At 42.9% G+C, this 20,781-nt stretch overlaps 1 protein-coding gene across 5 annotated transcripts in view; it reads left to right on the top strand.

The window, feature by feature from the left end:
- Window positions 1–20,781, top strand: part of LOC139583131 (protein sel-1 homolog 1-like) — a 54,790-nt gene that overhangs the window by 19,550 nt on the left and 14,459 nt on the right. For 3 of the 5 annotated variants that reach the window (XM_071413905.1, XM_071413904.1, XM_071413906.1), the window contains 10 exons: window positions 6,925–7,134; window positions 7,451–7,556; window positions 17,400–17,562; window positions 17,913–17,966; window positions 18,117–18,176; window positions 18,302–18,383; window positions 18,650–18,804; window positions 19,274–19,330; window positions 19,455–19,523; window positions 19,988–20,065. In XM_071413905.1, coding sequence (XP_071270006.1) covers window positions 6,925–7,134; window positions 7,451–7,556; window positions 17,400–17,562; window positions 17,913–17,966; window positions 18,117–18,176; window positions 18,302–18,383; window positions 18,650–18,804; window positions 19,274–19,330; window positions 19,455–19,523; window positions 19,988–20,065 — 1,034 coding nt within the window. The remainder of the gene's footprint in view (window positions 1–6,924; window positions 7,135–7,450; window positions 7,557–17,399; window positions 17,563–17,912; window positions 17,967–18,116; window positions 18,177–18,301; window positions 18,384–18,649; window positions 18,805–19,273; window positions 19,331–19,454; window positions 19,524–19,987; window positions 20,066–20,781) is intronic. The other 2 variants (XM_071413907.1, XM_071413908.1) reach the window with 1 other exon arrangement.

The raw sequence follows: 20,781 nt of genomic DNA, 5'->3' as shown, positions 1-20,781 counted from the left end.
CTTCAGAACTAACCTGCTCTGGGGCAGTCTAACTTAGGGCAACTCCATGTATCCTAAATGAAGTGTCTGTCACGAGTTGAAGACCATTGAAATCAAATAAACCCCCTCTCAAATACATTGTCATCATCCCCTTCATTTGAGGAAGACGACTGATTTATAAATATTGTTGTAATTTTTTGGGTCTGAAAAATTCAATAAATCATGTTACAATACCTATCATGTTACATATTTAGTAATGACAGCATTGGCTTTTTCATGCGATTGTATTTAAAAATGTGCGAAAAGCAAACTGATAGCTGCAACGGACCCTAGACATAGACTGTGTGTACAAAACATTAGGAACCTGCTCTATCCATGACATCAACTGACCAGGTTAAAGCTATGATCCCTTATTGATGTCACTTGTTAAATTCTCTTCAGTCAGTGTAGATGAAGGGGAGGAGATACATTAAAGAAGAATTATTAAGCCTTGAGACAATTGAGACATGGATTGTGTGTGTGTGTGTGCCATTCAGAGTTCGAATGGGCAAGAAAAAATTATTTAAGTGCCTTTGAACGGAGTATGGTAGTAGGTGCCAGGCGCACCGGTTTGAGTGTGTCAAGGAACCTACCAGGTACAACCTTAAATCTGTAACCATGGGCACCCTCTTAGATATAATCCTGACCAATTTGCCCTCTAAATACACCTCTGCTGTCTTCAACCAGGATATCAGCGATCACTGCCTCATTGCCTGTGTGCATAATGGGTCCGCGGTCAAACGACCACCCCTCATCACTGCCAAACGCTCCCTAAAACACTTTTGCGAGCAGGCCTTTCTGATGGACCTGGACCGGGTATCCTTAAAGGATGTTGACCTCATCCCATCAGTAGAGGATGCCTGGTTGCTCATCAAAAGTGCTATCCTCTCCATCTTAAATAAGCATGCTCCATTCAAAAAATGTTGAACTAAGAACAGATATAGCCCTTGGTTCACCCCAGACTTGACTGCCCTTGACCAGCACAAAAACATCCTGTGGCGTTCTGCATTAGCATCGAATAGCCCCTGCGATATGCAACTTTTCAGGGAAGTCAGGAACCAATATACTCAGTCAGTTAGGAAAGCTAAGGCTAGCTTTTTCAAACAGAAATTTTCATCCTGTAGCACTAATTCCAAAAAGTTTTGGGACACTGTAAAGTTTGTGGAGAATAAGAGCATCTCCTCCCAGCTGCCCACTGTACTGAGGATAGGAAACTGTCACCACCGATAAATCTACGATAATCGATCATTTCAATAAGCATTTTTCCACGGCTGGCCATGCTTTCCACCTGGCTACCCCTACCCTGGCCAACATCTCAGCACCCCCTGCAGAAACTTGCCCAACCCCTCTGCTTCTTCTTCACCCATATCCAGATAGCTGATGTTCTGAAAGAACTGCATAATCTGGATCCCTAAAAATCAGCTGAGCTAGACAATCTGGACCCTTTCTTTTTAAAATGATCCGCCAAAATTGTTGCAACCCCTATTACTAGCCTTTTCAACCTCTTTCGTATCGTCTGAGATCCCCAAAGATTGGAAATCTGCCGCGGTCATCCCCCTCTTCAAAGCGGAAGACACTCTAGACCCAAACTGTTATAGACCTATATCCATTCTGCCCTGCCTTTCTAAAATCTTTGAAAGCCAAGTTAATAAAAAGATCACCGACCATTTCGAATCCCACCGTACCTTCTCCACTATGCAATCTGGTTTCCGATCTGGTCATGGGTGCACCTTAGCCACGCTCAAGGTCCTAAATGATATCATAACCGCCATCCATAAAAGACAGTGCTGTGCAGCCGTCTTCATCGACCTGGTCAAGGCTTTCGACTGTCAGTCAATCACTGCATTCTTATCGGCAGACTCGATAGCCTTGGCTTCTCAAATGATTGCCTCGCCTGGTTCACCAATTACTTCTCAGAGTTGTGTGTAAAATCGGAGGGCCTGTTGTCCGGACCTCTGGCAGTCTCTATGGGGGTGCCACAGGGTAAATTCTCAGGCCGACTCTTTTCTCTGTATACATTAATGATGTCGCTCTTGCTGCTGGTGATTCTCTGATCCACCTCTACGCAGACGACACCATTCTGTAATACCTCTGGCCCTTCTTTGGACACTGTGCTAACAAACCTCCAAACGAGATTCAATGCCATACAACACTTCTTCCGTGGCCTCCAACTGCTCTTAAATGCTAGTAAAACTAAATGCATGCTCTTCAACCGATTTGTGCCCGCACCCTCCCGCCCAACTAGCATCACTACTCTGGACGGTTCTGACTTAGAATATGTGGACAACTACAAATACCTAAGTGTCTGGTTAGACTGTAAACTCTCCTTCCAGACTCACACAAAGCCTCCTTCACTCATGCCGCCAAACATACCCTCGTTAAACTGACTATCCTACCGATCCTTGACTTCGGCGATGTAATTTACAAAATAACCCCCAACACTCTACTCAGCAAACTGGATGTAATCTATCACAGAGCCATCCGTTTTGTCACCAAAGCCCCATATACTACCCACCACTGCGACCTGTATGCTCTCATTGGCTGGCCCTCACTACATATCCGTCACTCAACCCACTGGCTCCAGGTCATCTATAAGTCTTTGTTAGGTAAAGCCCCGCCTTATCTCAGCTCACTGGTCACCATATCAACACCCACCCGTAGCACTCGCTCCAGCAAGTATATTTCACTGGTCATCCCCAAAGCCAACACCTCCTTTGGCCGCCTTTCCTTCCAGTTCTCTGCTGCCAATGACTGGAATGAATTGCAAAAATCACTGACGCTGGAGACATATCTCCCTCTCTAACTTTAAGCATCAGCTGTCAGAGCAGCTTACCGATCACTGTACCTGTACACAGCCAATCTGTAAATAGCACACCCAAGTACCTCATCCCCATCATATTACTTAACCTCTTGCTTTTTTTCACCCCACTATCTCTACTTTCACATCATCATCTGCACATCTATCACTCCAGTATTAATGCTAAATTGTAATTATTTCGCCTCTATGGTCTATTTATTGCCTTACCTCCCTACTCTTCTACATTTGCACACACTGTATATAGATTTTTCTATTTTTATTTTCTATTGTGTTATTGACTGTATGTTTGTTTGTGTAACTCTGTGTTGTTTTTGTCGCAGTGCTTTGCTTTGTCTTGGCCAGGTCACAGTTGTAAATGAGAACTTGTTCTCAACTGGCCTACCTGGTTAAATAAAGGTGAAATAAAGTAAATAAAAATGAGACGGAGGTATCGCTGATGGAGATCGGGGTGCCTTTTGAGGATCCGGTGACGAGTGGCTCATCTGCCTTTGCCATCAGTACTATTGGCCAAGGTACAATAGCTGGATAATAAAGTGTACGAACTACAAGCACGTATATCCTACCAACAGGACATTAAATACTGTAATATCTTATGTTTCACCGAATCGTGGCTGAACGACGACATGAATAACATACAGCTGGCGGGTTATACACTGTATCGGCACGATAGAACAGCAGCCTCTGGTAAGACAAGGGGTGGCGGTCTATGTATATTTGTAAACAACAGCTGGTGCATGACATCTAAGGAAGGCGAGCAAAAAGATTTTGCTCGCCTGAGGTAGAGTATCTCATTATAAGCTGTTGACCAAACTATCTACCTAGAGAGTTTTCATCTATATTCTTCGTAGCTGTCTATTTACCACCACAAACTGATGCTGGCACTAAGACCGCACTCAATGAGCTGTATATGTCCGTAAGCAAACAGGAAAACGCTCATCCAGAAGGCGCTCCTAGTGGCCGGGGACTTTAATGCAGGGAAACTTCAATCTGTTTTACCTAATTTCTACTACTATGTTAAATGTGCAACCAGAGGGAAATAAACTCAAGACCACTTTTACTCCACACACAGAGACACGTACAAAGCTCTCCCTCGCCCTCCATTTGGCAAATCTGACCATAATTATATCCTGATTCCTGCTTACAAGCAAAAATGAAAGCAGGAAGTACCAGTGACTTGGTCGATATTAAAGTGGTCAGATGAAGCAGATGCTAAGCTACAGGACTGTTTTGCTAGCACCGACTGGAATATGCTCCGGGACACTTCCGATTGAATTGAGGAGTACACCACATCAGTCACTGGCTTTATCAATAAGTGCATCGATGACGTCGCCCCCACAGTGACTGTACCCCAACCAGAAGCCATGGATTTCAGGCAACTTTTCAATTTCAGGTAGAGCTGCCGCTTTCAATTAGCGGAACTCTAACTTGGAAGCTTATAAGAAATCCTGCTATGCCTTCCAACGAACCATGAAACAGGCAAAGCATCAAAGCAGGACTAAGATTATATTGTACTACACCGGCTCCGATGCTCGTCGGATGTGGCAGGGCTTGCAAACTATTACAGACTACAAAGGGAAGCACAGACGAGAGCTGCCCAGTGACACGAGCCTACCAGATTAGCTAAATTAATTCTATGCTCACTTTGAGGCAAGTAACACTGAAACATGCATGAGAGCATCAGCTGTTTCGGGCAACTGTGAGATCACACTCTCCGCAGCCGATGTAAGACCTTTTAAACAGGTCAACATTCACAAGGTCGCAGGACCGGATGGATTACCAGGACGTGTGCTCCGAGCATGCGCTGACCAACTGGCAGGTGTCTTCACTGACATTTTCAACCTCTCCCTGTCTGAGTCTGTAATACCAACATGTTTCAAGCAGACCACCATAGTCCCTGTGCCCAAGAACACTAAGGTAACCTGCCTAAATGACTATCAACCCGTAGCACTCACGTCTGTATCCATGAAGTGCTTTGAAAGGCTGGTCATGGCTGACATCAACACCATTATCCCAGAAACCCTAGACCCACTCCAATTTGCATACCGCCCCAACAGATCCACAGATGATGCAATCTCTATTGCACTCCACACTGACCTTTCACTCCTAGACAAAAGGAACACCTATGTGAGAATGCTTTTCATTGACTACAGCTCAGCGTTCAACAACCTTGGTGCCCTCAAAGCTCGTCACTAAGCTAAGGACCCTGGGACTAAACACCTCCTCTGCAACTGGATCCTGGACTTGAATCAAATCTAATTTTATTTGTCACATGAATACAAAAGGTGAATACAAAAGGTGTTGACCTTATAGTGAAATGCTTACTTACAAGCACTTAATCAAGAATGCAGTTTTAAGAATAATATGTGTTAAAGTATTTACAAAAATAAACTGAAGTAAAAAATAAATATATAAAATAAAATATTATTAAGGAGTAACAATGAAATAACAGTAGCGAGTTTTTATACAGGGGCTACCGGTACAGAGTCAATGTGGGGAGGCACAGGTTAGTTGAGGTAGTTGAGGTAATATGTACATGTAGAGATAAAGTGACTATGCATGGAAATAAACAGAGTTTCAGCTTTGTGGAAATGGGGGTGGGACAATGCAAATAGTCCGGGTAGCCATTTGAGTCATCGACTGTTCTCTCTGCTACCGCACGGCAAGCGGTACCTGAGCACCACGTCTAGGTTCAAGAAGCTTCTAAACAGCTTCCATCCCCAAGCCATAAGACTCCTGAACATCTAATCAAATGGCTACCCGGACTATTTACATATCCCCCCCCCTTTTACGCTGCTGCTACTCTGTTATTATCTATGCATTGTCACTTTAATAACTACCTGCATGTACATATTACCTCAATTACCTCGACTAACCGCTGCCCCCGCACATTGACACTGTTCCTTGTACCCCCTGTATGCCTCGCTATTGTTATTTTATTGCTGCTTTTTAATTATTTGTTACTTTTTTTTTTTTTTTGTGTGTGTGTTTTTCTTAACTGCATCGTTGGGGGCTTGTAAGTAAGCATTTCACTGTAAGCATTTCCTGCTGTATTCGGCACATGTGACATAACGTTTGATTTAATTTGAACACAACGTGTAAGCGGCACAACATGGTAGCAGGACAAAAACGGGCACAGACAACAGTACAAAGGGCAAGAAGGTAGAGACAACAATTCATCCCGTAAAGCAGCAACAACTGTCAGTAATAGTGTCCATGATTGAGTCTTTGAATGAAAAGATTGAGATAAAACTGTCCAGTTTGAGTGTTTGTTGCATTTAGTTCCAGTCGCTAGCTGCGACGAACTGAAAAGACGAGCGACCCAAGGATGTGTGTGCTTTAGGGACCTTTTGGGGCGGCAGGTAGGCTAGTAGTTAGAGCGTTGGGCCAGTAACCGAAAGGTTGCTAGATCGAATCCCAGAGCTGACAAGGTAATAATCTGTCATTCTGCCCCTGAACACTAAGAAAGCTTTGTTGTAGACCGTTTAACACAAAATCCAGGGAGGGGCCAGCTGAGTATAAGACTGTATCATCTGCATATAAATGGATGAGAGAGATTCCTACTGCCTGAGCTATGATGTTGATGTAAATTGAGAAGAGCGTGGGGCCTAGGATTGAGCCTTGGTGACAGGCAGTGGCTGAGACAGATGTTCTGACTTTATACACTGCACTATTTGAGAGGTAGTTGGCAAACCAGGGCAAAGACCCCTCAGTGACACCAATACTCCTTAGCCGGCCCACAAGAATGGAATGGTCTACCGAATCAAAAGCTTTGGCCAAGTCAATAAAAATAGCAATAAGTCTTGCACCAGTGTTTTCTCTGAAAGTAGCCCCGATACTCTGGTGAAGGGTATATATCATTTGGCCACTGTTCTGTAGGGTTTCTTTCATCATTCAGTGGAATTAAACAAGAATGGTTAAAGCTTTAACTTACATGATTCGTATTTGATCTTACTTTCATGTACTTTTTGTTCATGTTTAACACACACACACACACACACACACGGTTATTATCATCCATCTGCTTTCTGTCTGTGTTTTTGCTTGAACATACTAACTCCCCTGCCATTTGTGATTTTTGGTTGATGCAGTTCCTGTGGTGAATGGGGGCACAGCCAATAGGGAGCCCTGTCTGTTCCCCTTTCTCTTCCTGGGGAAGGAGTACTCGGACTGTACCACCGATGGACGGGGGGACGAACGCCTGTGGTGCGCCACAACCTACGACTACGACAGGGACAAGAGATGGGGCTTCTGTGAGAGTAAGTCGGCATGGGCATTTCAGACCTCGAGGAAACTCAAAAGTGAGTTACTGTTACATTCTAATATTATTCAGTGAGTGAATATATTGGTTTCATTTGTGAGCTATTACAAAACTTGTAAGCTCAGTGAGGAACAAATTCGGAATTGGCCTAGACTGACCAATCATTTGAGTGAACCTTAGCTGACAGCAATTTTTTTTCTTTGTGACTGAATCAACGTTTGATTGTTGTGGTAAAAACAAAGCTCTCTTTTCTGTCCCTCCCCCTTACAGCATGCATACGTCAAAACAAGACACACTTACCACCACTTACGAGGCTGAAAAAGGTTGTGAATAAATCAAATTGTGTTGTATTGTAGCGGAGGAGCAGGCTGAGCAGAGGCATGTAGCGGAGGAGGCCGAAAAGGACTACCAGACTGCCCTCCGCATGATCAACGGAACCAACCGGAAGAGCCAGAAGAAAGAGTGAGCTCTCTTCCTTGTCTCACCTACACACTAATCTCTCACATTCTCCTTTAGTGTTCATAAGTGTGCCTGCTGAAAGCAAGAAAATTCTAGACATTCCACTTACTCTTATTATTATTTGCTTTCTTGCTTTAGCGCTTAAACCACTTAACCTCTCTAGGGTACGTCAGACGTTAGCGTCACATCGCTTCAACAGCCAGTGAAACTGCAGGGCGCCAAATTCAAAACAACAGAAATCCCATAATTAAAATTCCTCAAAACATACGTGTATTTTACACCATTTTAAAGATACACTTGTTGTAAATCCAGCCACAGTGTCCGATTTCAAAAAGGCATTACAACGAAAGCAAACCAAACGATTATGTTAGGTGAGTGCCTGTTCACAGAATAACACAGCAATTTTTTCAGCCAAAGAGAGGATTCACAAAAAGCAGAAATATAGATAAAATATATCACTAACCTTTGATGATCTTCATCAGATGACACTCATAGGATTTCATGTTACACAATACATATATGTTTTGTTCGGTAAAGTTCATATTTATATAAAAAAATCTGAGTTTACATTGGCACGTTACGTTCAGTAGTTCCAAAACATCCTGTGATTTTGCAGAGAGCCACATCAATTTACAGGAATACTCATAATAAACATTGCTAAAAGATACAACTGTTATGCATGGAATTTTAGATGCACTTCTTCTTAATGCAACCGCTGTGTCAGATTTCAAAAAAGCTTTACGGAAAAAGCAAAAACCATGCAATAATCTGAGGTCGGCGCTCAGAGCCCAATGAAGACACAAATATAGCCGCCATATTATGCAGTCAACAAAAGTCATAAAAGCATTATAAATCTTCACTTACCTTTGCTGATCTTCGTCGGAATGGACTCCCACAAGAAATGTTTATTTTGTTCGGCAATGTCCATCATTTATGTCCAAATAGTTACTTTTGTTAGCGCGTCTGGTAAACAAATCCAAAGTCACGAAGCGCGTTCACTAAAAGCAGACAAAATGTCAAAAAGTTCTGTAACTGTCAGTATAAACATGTCAAACGATGTATTGAATCAATCTTTAGGATGTTTTTAACATAATTCTTCAATAATGTTCCAACCGGAGAATTCCTTTGTCTTCAGAAAAGCAAATGGAACGGGAGCAAACTCTCATGTGAACGCGCATGGTCAGCTCGTGGCTCTCTGGCAGACCTCTGACTCAATCCCCTCTCATTCGCCCCCACTTCACAGTAGAAGCATCAAACAAGGTTCTAAAGACTGTAGACATCTAGTGGAAGCCTTAGGAAGTCCAATATGACCCCATAGACACTGTATTTGATAGGAAAAGAGTTGAAAAACTACAAATCTCAGATTTCCCACTTCCTGGTTGGATGTTTTCTCAGGTTTTTGCCTGCCATATGAGTTCTGTTATACTCACAGACATCATTCAAACAGTTTTAGAAACTTCAGAGTCTTTTCTATCCAAATCTAATTATATGCATATTCTGGCTTTTATGGCTGAGTAGCAGGCAGTTTAATTTGGGCACGCTTTTCATCCAAAATTCGTAATGCTGCCCCCTACCCAGCTTGAAAAATTCCAGAAAATTATGTCATGGCTTTAGAAGCTTCTGATAGGCTAATTGACATACTTTGAGTCAATTGGAGGTGTACCTGTGGATGTATTTCAAGGCCTACCTTCAAACTCAGTGCATCTTTGCTTGACATCATGGGAGAATCAAAAGAAATCAGCCAGGACCTCAGAACAAAAATTGTAGACATCCACAAGTCTGGTTCATCTTTGGGAGCAATTTCCAAACGCCTGAAGGTACCACGTTCATCTGTACAAACAATAGTACACAAGTATAAACACCATAGGACCACGCAGCCATCATACCGCTCAGGAAGGAGATGAATGTACTTTTGTGTGAAAAGTGCAAATCCATCCCAGAACAACAGCAAAGGACCTTGTGAAAATGCTGGAGGAAACAGGTACAAAAGTATCTATATCCACAGTAAAACGAGTCCTATATCGACATAACCAAAACTGCCATAAAAAAGCCAAACTACGGTTTGCAACTGCACATGGGTACAAAGATCATACTTTTTGGGTGAAATGTCCTCTGGTCTGATTAAACAACAATAGAGCTGTTTGGCCATAATGACCATCGTTATGTTTGGAGGCAAAAAGGGGAGGATTGCAAGCCGAAGAACACCATCCCAACCGTGAAGCAGCATCATGTTGTGGGTATGCTTTGCTGCAGGAGGGACTGGTGCACTTCACACAATGAAAATGATGTGGATATATCAAATCAAATTGTATTTGTCACATACACATGGTTAGCAGATGTTAATGCGAGTGCAGCGAAATGCATGTGCTTCTAGTTCCGACAATGCAGTAATAACCAACGAGTAATCTAACCTAACAATTTCACAACAACTACCTTATACACACAAGTGTAAAGAACAGGCAGTGGCTCGGGTGGTTGTTGTCCTTGATGATCTTTATGGCCTTCCTGTGACATCGGGTGGTGTAGGTGTCCTGGAGGGCAGGTAGTTTGCCCCTGGTGATGCGTTCTGCAGACCTCACTACCCTCTGGAGAGCCTTACGGTTGTGGGCGGAGCAGTTGCCGTACCAGGCGGTGATACAGCCCGACAGGATGCTCTCGATTGTGCATCTGTAGAAGTTTGTGAGTGCTTTTGGTGACAAGCCGAATTTCTTCAGCCTCCTGAGGTTGAAGAGGCGCTGCTGCGCCTTCTTCACAACGCTGTCTGTGTGGGTGGACCAGTTCAGTTTGTCCGTGATGTGTACACCGAGGAACTTAAAACTTTCCACCTTCTCCACTACTGACCCGTCGATGTGGATAGGGGGGTGCTCCCTCTGCTGTTTCCTGAAGTCCACAATCATCTCCTTTGTTTTGTTGACGTTGAGTATGAGGTTATTTTCCTGACACCACACTCCGAGGGCCCTCACCTCCTCCCTGTAGGCCGTCTCGTCGTTGTTGGTGATCAAGCCTACCACTGTAGTGTCATCCGCAAACTTGATGATTGAGTTGGAGGCGTGCATGGCCACGCAGTCGTGGGTGAACAGGGAGTACAGGAGAGGGCTCAGAACGCACCCTTGTGGGGCCCCAGTGTTGAGGATCAGCGGGGTGGAGATGTTGTTACCTACCCTCACCACCTGGGGGCGGCCCGTCAGGAAGTCCAGTATCCAGTTGCACAGGGCGGGGTCGAGACCCAGGGTCTCGAGCTTGATGACGAGTTTGGAGGGTACTATGGTGTTAAATGCTGAGCTGTAATCGATGAACAGCATTCTCACATGGGTGTTCCTCTTGTCCAGATGGGTTAGGGCAGTGTGGTTGCGATTGCTTCGTCTGTGGACCTATTGGGGCGGTAAGCAAATTGGAGTGGGTCTAGGGTGTCAGGTAGGGTGGAGGTGACATGGTCCTTGACTAGTCTCTCAAAGCACTTCATGATGACGGAAGTGAGTGCTGCGGGGCGGTAGTCGTTTAACTCAGTTACCTTAGCTTTCTTGGGAACAGGTACAATGGTGGCCCTCTTGAAGCATGTGGGAACAGCAGACTGGGATAAGGATTGATTGAATATGTCCGTAAACACACGAGCCAGCTGGTCTGCGCATGCTCTGAGGACACGGCTGGGGATGCCGTCTGGGCCTGCAGCCTTGCGAGGGTTAACACGTTTTAATGTTTTACTCACGTCGGCTGCAGTGAAGGAGAGTCCGCAGGTTTTGGTAGCGGGCCGTGTCAGTGGCACTGTATTGTCCTCAAAGCGAGCAAAGAAGTTGTTTAGTCTGTTTGGGAGCAAGACATCCTGGTCCGCGACGGGGCTGGTTTTCTTTTTGTAATCCGTGATTGACTGTAGACCCTGCCACATACCTCTTGTGTCTGAGCTGTTGAATTGCAACTCTACTTTGTCTCTATACTGACACTTAGCTTGTTTGATTGCCTTGCGGAGGGAATAGCTACGCTGTTTGTATTCGGTCATGTTTCCGGTCACCTTGCCCTGGTTAAAAGCAGTGGTTCGCGCTTTCAGTTTCGCGCGAATGCTGCCATCAATCCACGGTTTCTGGTTTGGGAATGTTTTAATAGTTGCTGTGGGTACGACATCGCCGATGCACTTGCTAATAAACTCGCTCACCGAATCAGTGTATTCGTCAATGTTGTTGTTTGACGCAATGCGAAACATATCCCAATCCACATGATCGAAGCAGTCTTGAAGCGTGGAATCAGATTGGTCGGACCAGTGTTGAACAGACCTGAGCGCGGGAGATTCCTGTTTTAGTCTCTGTCTATAGGCAGGGAGCAACAAAATGGAGCCGTGGTCAGCTTTTCCGAAAGGAGGGAGGGGGAGTGCCTTATATGCGTCGCGGAAGTTAGAATAACAATGATCCAGGGTTTTACCAGCCCTGGTAGCACAATCAATATGCTGATAGAATTTAGGGAGTCTTGTTTTCAGATTAGCCTTGTTAACTTCCCCAGCTACAATGAATGCAGCCTCAGGATATGTGGGTTCCAGTTTACATAGAGTCAAATAAAGTTTGTTCAGGGCCATCGATGTGTCTGCTTGGGGGGGAATATATGCGGCTGTGATTATAATCGAAGAGAATTCTCTTGGTAGATAATGCTGTCGACATTTGATTGTGAGGAATTCTAAGTCAGGTGAACAGAAGGAGTTGAGTTCCTGTATGTTGTTATGATCACACCACGTCTCGTTGATCATAAGGCATACCCCCCCCCCCCGCCCCTCTCCTTACCAGAAAGATGCTTGTTTCTGTCGGCGCGATGCGTGAAGAAACCAGGTGGCTGTACCGACTCCGATAGCTTGTCTCGAGTGAGCCATGTTTCCGTGAAGCAAAGAATTTTACAGTCTCTTATGTCTCCCTGTAATGCCACCCTTGCTCGGATTTCATCAACCTTGTTGTCAAGAGACTGGACATTGGCGATTAGTATGCTCGGGAGCGGTGCGCGATGTGACCGTCCCCGGAGCCTGACCAGAAGACCACTTCGTCTGCCCCTTTTACGGCGTCGTTGTTTTGGTTCGCCGGCTGGGATCCAATCCATTGTCCTGGGTGGTTGGCAAAACAGAGGATCCGCTTTGGAAAAGTCGTATTGCTGGTCGTAATGATGGTGAGTTGACGTTGCTCTTATATCCAGTAGTTCCTCCCGACTGTTTGTAATAAAACCTAAGATTACCTGGGGTACCAATGTAAGAAATAACACGTAAAAAAAACTAAATACTGCATAGTTTCCTAGGAACGCGAAGCGAGGCGGCCATCTCTGTCGGCACCGGAAGTACAGTACATATATTGAGCAACATCTCAAGACATCAGTCAGGAAGTTAAAGCTTAGTTGCAAATGGGTCTTCTTAATGGACAATGACCCCAAGCATACTTCCAAAGTTGTGGCAAATGGCTTAAGGACAACAAAGTCAAGGTATTGGAGTAGCCATCACAAAGCCCTGACCTCAATCCTATAGAACATTTGTGGGCAGAACTGAAAAAGTGTGTTCGAGCAAGGAGGCCAACAAACCTGACTCAGTTACACCAGCTTTGTCAGGAGGAATGTGCCAAAATTCACCCAACTTATTGTGGAAACTTGCGGAAGGCTACCCAAAACGTTTGAGCCAAGTTAAACAATTTAATATTTGGATATTTGGATAACCCCGACCTAGTGAGATATAAATGGAGGAGACTTAATCAAGCTAGTCGTCTTGACTACTTTGTCTCTTTCTCTCTTGCATCAAAGGTTAAAAAAGTTTTAATAGGAGACAGAATGCAATCGGATCATCATCTAATTGGCATTCACATAACTCTTATAGATTTTCCACGTGGACGGGGATATTGGAAATGTAATCAAAGTTTACTGGAGGACAACTTATTTTTAACTAAGACAAAATAATTTATAACAGAATTTTTCCAGTATAATATAGGTTCAGCAAATCCCCTTATTGTTTGGGATACCTTTAAATGTACCTTGAGGTCATTCAATTCAATATTCATCAATAATAAAAAAATCAGTTTCTGGCTAAAGAGACAAGACTAACAAGGGAAATCCATGAACTAATAGTACAGGTAGATAGCAATAAAAACGACACAACAGAGATACAAAATAAGTTAGAGGAAAAACAAAAATAACCTGAGGAACGTATTCAAGAATGATCTTATGTAATATATTACAAAAATAAAGCAAACTGGATGGAATTTTGGAGAAAAATGCAAAGTTCTTCCTGAATCTCCAATACTGGAACGCTAACAAAGTCATCTATGATTCTACGAATTATATTTTAAAAGAGGAAGGTAAATATTTTAGGCAGATGTTGTCTTTTCCGTTTCATCCTCTGCCACTGAATGAAGATTACAGTAAGGAATTCTTTCCAAATAATATAAAAAATTTAAAATTAACAAATGCACAGAAAGATCAGTGCGAAGGCCAAATTACAGAGGAATAATTTTTTGAGGCTATTAAGTCTTTTCAGTCTGGGAAAACCCCAGGGCTTGATGGCATACCGATAGAGGTATATCAAGCCTTTTTTGATATACTAAAAGCTCCATTGTTAGATTGTTTTAACTAATCCTATAGAAATGGAAGTCTGTCAGGTACTCAGCAGGAAGGTCTGATTTCTCTATTATTAAAACAAGACCCAGATGGCAAATATAAAGACCCAGTCTATCTAAAAAACTGGAAGCCCCTTACACTTCAATGTTGTGATGCAACTCAGAATTAAAAGGGTTTTACCAGGTATTGTTCATCCTGATCAGACAGGTTTTTTACATGGACGATACATTGGAGATAATATACGACAACTACTAGAAATAATAGAACATCATGAAACATCTAAGAAGCCAGGCCTGGTATTTATAACGGATTTTGATGACTCAAGTTTTATATTAAGTTCTGGAGTTAGATCCCTGCAATGTCTCATTGAAGATCTAGATAACTTTTCTATACTGGCCACCCCTCATAGCCTGGTTCCTCTCTAGGTTTCTTCCTAGGTGTTGGCCTTTCTAGGGAGTTTTTCCTAGCCACCGTGCTTCTACACCTGCATTGCTTGCTGTTTGGGGTTTTAGGCTGGGTTTCTGTACAGCACTTTGAGATATCAGCTGATGTAAGAAGGGCTATATAAATACATTTGATTTGATCTATACTCTCTGGACTAAAACCAAATTATGATAAGTTACAATATTACGTATTGGATCTTTATCTAATACAACTTTTACATTAACTTGCAGTTTACCTATAAAATGGGCTGATGGTGAAGTAGACATACTTGGTGTTCATATCACAAAGATATAAATAAGCTCTCCACAATGAATTTCAATAGAACATTTGTAAAAATAGACAAGTTCCTGCAACCATGGAGAGGTAAATACCTGTCTATTTATGAAAAAATTGCCCTGATTAACTCCTTAGTCATCTCAGTTTACTCACTTAGTTATGGCGCTGTCTACGCCTGATGATTAGTTTTTCAAATCATATGAGCGAAAAATATTTGGCTTTATCTGGGATGCTAAACCAGACAAAATAAAGCATGCCTTTCTATATAATGAATTGGGTGGGTTGAGCCTATTAAATATAAAAGCACTAAACCTCACCCTAAAAGCTTCACTTATTCAAAGGTTTTACTTGAACCCTAAATGGTTCACAAGTAGATTACTAAGAAAAGCTCATCCATTGTTTAAGAATGGCCTTTTTGCCCTTGTGCAGATTGCCATGTCTCATTTTCGATTAATTGAAAATGATCGTTTTTTCAAAGTATCTCTTTTTCAAACAAGCATTGCAGAGCTGGCTACAATTTAAATTTCATCCCCCAGAAAAGATAGAACAAATATTACAACAAATATTATGCCTGAACTCAAATATGCTGGTTGATAAAATACTTGTATTTATGGGAAAGATGTTTGAAAAGGGTATTTTGTTCTTAAGCGATATTGTAAATTGTAATGGTAGAGTTATGTCCTTCATGGAGTTATCGGAATTGTACGGGAAGGTCTGTTCAATCCAAGAGTACAACCAATTGATTACAGCATTACCCCAAAAATGGAGGAGGCAGGTGGCAGCGGAAGGAGGTAGCGAACTGTCTGTCTGCCAATATAAAGGATCAAAACTGGCAGAGGAATAAAAATAGCAGAAATAGGAAAGTTTACCACTTTCATTTGAGGACCAGGATGTTGACTGTGCCATACAGATTGCAAAATAGTTGGGAAGATATTTTTGATGTACCGATTCCATAGTACTGGGTGTATGAGTTGATATATAAAACAATGCAAGATTCAAGACTTCGTGCTTTTCAGCTAAAATTATTATACAGCATTCTTGCCACCAATTTTTATTTTTTAATATTTGGGGCATAAAATCATAAAAGCTCTGCAGATTTTGTTGTGAGGATACAGAATCAATAGACCATTTATTTTGGTATTGCCCTCAGGTAGCCTGTTTCTTGTCTCAGGTTCAGGAATGGCTGAAAATGCATAGCATTGATCTAAAATTGACCCTAAAATAGTACTGTTAGGAGATCTGGAGAGACCGGGTCAGTCAATTGCTAATATACTAATACTCTTAGTAAAAGTATTTATCTTCAACTCGCAATCTGTGGATTCTATTCGATTAGATAGATTGAAATTGTACATTTAACATCACAGCATAGTTGAAAGATCTATGTTGCGTAGAAATCCTAAGAGGGTGGGCAGCAGAGATAGGTGGGATGGGCTGAGGGAAGCTGAGGGTTGGGATGTGGAATTGGAGACAAGTGGGAGTGGAGTTGTTGTGCTGGAGATAGAATGATGGTCAAAGATATAAGTCAAAAATAAAGTCAAAATACAAAAAAGTATGTTTGAATGACACTGAGGGGCAGTGTTTTTACAGCTAATGCCGGTTTGCCTGAGGCTGATGCCGTGCAGGTGTTTGTACACATGCATATACACACACTCTCATTCAAATAAATGCATACAAGAACACACACATACATGTACTAGTGCCAGACATGCACACAAACATATACAATTGGCATTGCTGTTATGATTTTAGTTGTCCTTGATGTCTTTTTTTATTTTTTATTGTTGTTTGCTGTTTTCTTCTGTCTTTCTTTTTTCTCTTTAGTTCGTTCTCTTGGTTGTTGGTGCATTGTGGGGTTCTTAGGGGTGGGGAATGGAATTAATTGTATTTATTTTTCTTCTTGGAGGGGACTGTGGGAGGGGTCTTGAATGGTTGTGGGACAGCTATTGGGGAACTGTGGGGGGTATCTTGGAGGGTTCGGGTTCACGTTTTTTGGCCTGGTGGTAGATCTGTCAACGTGCCCTTGAGCAGGGCATTGACCTTGGATGCTTCTGTGTGTCACTCTGAATGGGAGTCTGTTGGATGACTTGTATGGTGTAGCTGTTAAGCGGCTTCACTGCAAGTATATTGTATGTTTTGGATATTCAATAAAAAATAAAATATCCACTTTGACATTATGGGGTATTCTGTGTAGATCAGTGACACAAAATATACATTTAAGCAATTTTAAATTCAGGCTGTAAAAGGATGTGAAATACTTTTTGAAAGCTTTGATATGCTTGCAGGGCTGTGTGTGTCTTGTCACTAATCTGGTCCACAACACCTTTTTCCCGATTTGGGGCAGTCCTACTCCTTTCTTATTTTGTATCTGTATCTATCTTGGACAGGATCGACAGAGAGAAAGGAAGGAGGAAAGATATTGCTGGAGCAGTGGGTTGGATTGGAACCCTTGCTTGCAGCGGTACTTAGTACACGTGTTCTATAGGAGAGGCTTAGACCGCTAGACCACCCCAGGCTACATCCACACACTTTTAACTTCTCAATCTTCATCTTATTCCTCACCAGGTTGTATGAGAAGCTAGTGAAGGTGGCGTGGAAAGGCCACCACAAGGCCATGGAGAAGGTGGCCTACGCCATGCTGTTTGGAGACTATATGACCCAGAACATCCCCAAGGCCAAGGAGCTGTTTGAGAAGCTGGCCCTGGAGGGCTCACCCAAAGCTCAGATGGTAATGGAACATTCCTATTTAAACTTAATGGATCCAGGTTAGACATTTTAAACATGCTCTGTTGATGCTTAGGGCTACAGCCAGACAGCTTTTGTCTTAAAATGACGGATTGAGTTGATGGTTTTTCAATGGGAGTCGTCCGTTGATGAACAGAGATGAATGCCCTTCAAAATAAGCACATTATGTCCGTCGTCTTGCGTATAAAACTTGCTTTAAAGTATATGACTCGAATAGAAATGTGGACTGACGAAAACTAACAGTTGATGTATGCATATACTATTTAATCTATGTCCATGCATCTCTGTGTGGTCGTAGGTATTCTAACGCTCCACCCCGGTATCTTCCAACAGGCACTTGGTTTCTTGTACGCTGCTGGGTTAGGAATGAACTCCAGTCAAGCAAAGGTACCAAAATCCAGCCTCTCCTTCTTTCCATGTTGCCTATATACTGATGAAAAGCTGTATTTGTTCAGAGGTAGCTTTCTTAGATAATATGGAGTTACCTCCTTAACCAGGAATGTAAAGTAAATGCATAACTCCTCAACTCTGTTTCAGGCGTTGGTTTACTACACCTTCGGGGCTTTGGGTGGAAACCTGGTGGCTCATATGATTCTGGTGAGCTACTTCTTCTTTTTGTAGATTTGAATAGAGAGGCCTTATGATGTGTATTGTTTCTCTCTTATGGATGTATACTGTATGATGATTGACCTGTTCTCCCTTTGCTACCATTCTCTCTTTAGGGATACCGATACTGGGGTGGTGTGGGTGTGCCCCAGAGCTGCGAATCAGCACTGACGCACTACAGACTGGTGGCCAATCATGGTAAGAAGCCACCTGCTACCGACCAATTGAACACTTTCACTATCTCAGATGACAGTTTGTCAGTGTTTCGAATGGAGAACGCCTGCATCTGAACAGCCCGAAACGAGCATGTGCAGTAGAGTTTAAAAAGTAGATGTTCCAGAATCTCAGCAAACTGATCAAACAAAAGCGAAGGCTGCAACTCAACTGTGTTCAGAAAATAAATCAATTTTATTCACAGAGCAATTTATGGCAGAAACATTGTCTTTCTCTCACCCACTCTCCAGTGGCCAGTGACGTGTCCCTAACTGGGGGCAGTGCGGTGCAGAGGGTGCGTCTGCTGGACGAGGTGGAGAACCCGGGCTCTACCAGCGGCATGCTGGAGGAAGACCTGATCCAGTACTACCAGTTCCTGGCTGAGAAGGGAGATGTACAGGCCCAGGTTAGGGTTCAGATGGGGAAGACTGCTCTGAGTGATTTTCTTTGAATGGGAAATTCTTTGGAATTCTTTGGCGATGGGGAAAAAGCAATCGGTGTAAACGTGAAGCACTAAAACTAAGTTGAAAGTATGTAGAAAAGATAAAAGCCTTGACATATTTGTTTCGTAATGTCATCTTTGAGAACTAACAATCACCAAAGTTAAAGCGAGACAGTCAGGGGCATTCGGGGCACTATACCGATTATACACTTCCTCGCACTTGCAGGAGTTAAAAGAAGTAAACAAGTCCCTTTCTGAGTCTTGATTTTCACGTTTCTCTGACATGCACGGCTGTAGTATGATCATGAGTAAGCGTGTAATGATTGAAAGGGTGGATTCTGGTCAAAAGTAGTGCACTATATAGGAAATATGGCGCCATTTGGTACTCATACGTCATGTTTCGTGCCATGACCCCATGCTTTGTCCACAACAGGTGGGACTGGGCCAGCTGCATCTGTACGGTGGTCGGGGGGTGGAGCAGAACCACCAGGTAAACTCTTGCTAACCCATTTTCAAATTATTCAAACACTAGCTCTATGTCGTGCTCACTCTTGTATTCAATGTGAAGTTGTTGTGTGGAGTTGGTCACAAATTAAATGTTTGTTTGTCGACAGCGGGCCTATGATTACTTCAACCAGGCAGCGAATGCGGGGAACACACATGCCATGGCCTTCCTTGGGAAGGTAAGATTATTACATGATCTTATAGGCCTGTAGCACTGTGTAGAAATAAATAAGTAACGCAAACCTTACTCTGTGGCTGTGCTACTTTCCAGTGGTTTCTCCTCATGCTCCCTTCTCTCCCCTTCTCTTTATTCTATTTTCCTCTCTGTCTCGCTCTGTCTGTCTCTCGCTCTATCTGTCTCTCGCTCTCGCTCTGTCTGTCTCTCGCTCTATCTGTCTCTCGCTCTCTCTCTGTCTCTCGCTCGCTCGCTCTCTGTCTGTCTCTCGCTCGCTCTCTGTCTCTCTGTCTCTCGCTCGCTCGCTCTCTGTCTCTCGCTCGCTCGCTCTCTGTCTCTCGCTCGCTCACTCTCTGTCTCTCACTCGCTCGATCGCTTTCTGTCTCGCTCGCTCTCTGTCTCGCTCGCTCTCTGTCTCGCTCGCTCTATCTCGCTCTCTCTCGCTCTCTGTCTCTGTCTCTCTGTCAGATGTACTCGGATGGCAGTGAGTACTTGTCTCAGAACAATGAGACGGCCCTGCAGTACTTCAAGAAGGCCTCTGACCTGGTGAGTGTCCAAATCTTAGAAATAGAATCACTGGTGTGGACATCATATTTCTGTGGTCCAACCATGGATTGTTATACATCCATAATGATATATGTATAACTCTGTGTTTTCTTAATATTTCCTTTTATCAAACTATTCACTTCTTTGGGTATCTTATACATAGGCCACAGTGCCTGTAAGAATTACCTATATAAGAATCCACTGTTCATAGTGGTCAAAAACTGCTGGGACAGAAACATTCCTATACATCGCTTTTCAATGACCACATGGTTTTTCAGGATCGATCAGTTACAGTTGAAGTCGGATGTTTACATACACCTTAGCCAAATATATTTAAACTCAGTTTTTCACAATTCCTGACATTTCATCCTAGTAAAAATTCCCTGTCTTAGGTCAGTTAGGATCACCACTTTATTTTAAGAATGTGAAATGTCAGAATAATAGTTGAGAGAGTGATTTATTTCAACTTTTATTTCTTTCATCACATTCCCAATGGGTCAGACGTTTACATACACTCAATTAGTATTTGGTAGCATTGCCTTTAAATTGTTTAACTTGGGTCAAATGTTTTGGGTAGCCTTCCACAAGCTTCTCACAATTTTGACCCATTGCTCCTGACAGAGCTGATGTAACTGAGTCAGATTTGTAGGCCTCCTTGCTCGCACACGCTTTTTCAGTTCTGCCCACACATTTTCTATAGGATTGAGGTCAGGGCT

This window comes from Salvelinus alpinus, chromosome 8 (genome assembly GCF_045679555.1).
Source record: "Salvelinus alpinus chromosome 8, SLU_Salpinus.1, whole genome shotgun sequence".
NCBI classification, from domain to species: Eukaryota; Metazoa; Chordata; class Actinopteri; order Salmoniformes; family Salmonidae; genus Salvelinus; species Salvelinus alpinus.
Note: the sequence above shows the minus strand (reverse complement) of the source record. Positions and strands in the feature narration are given on the sequence as shown.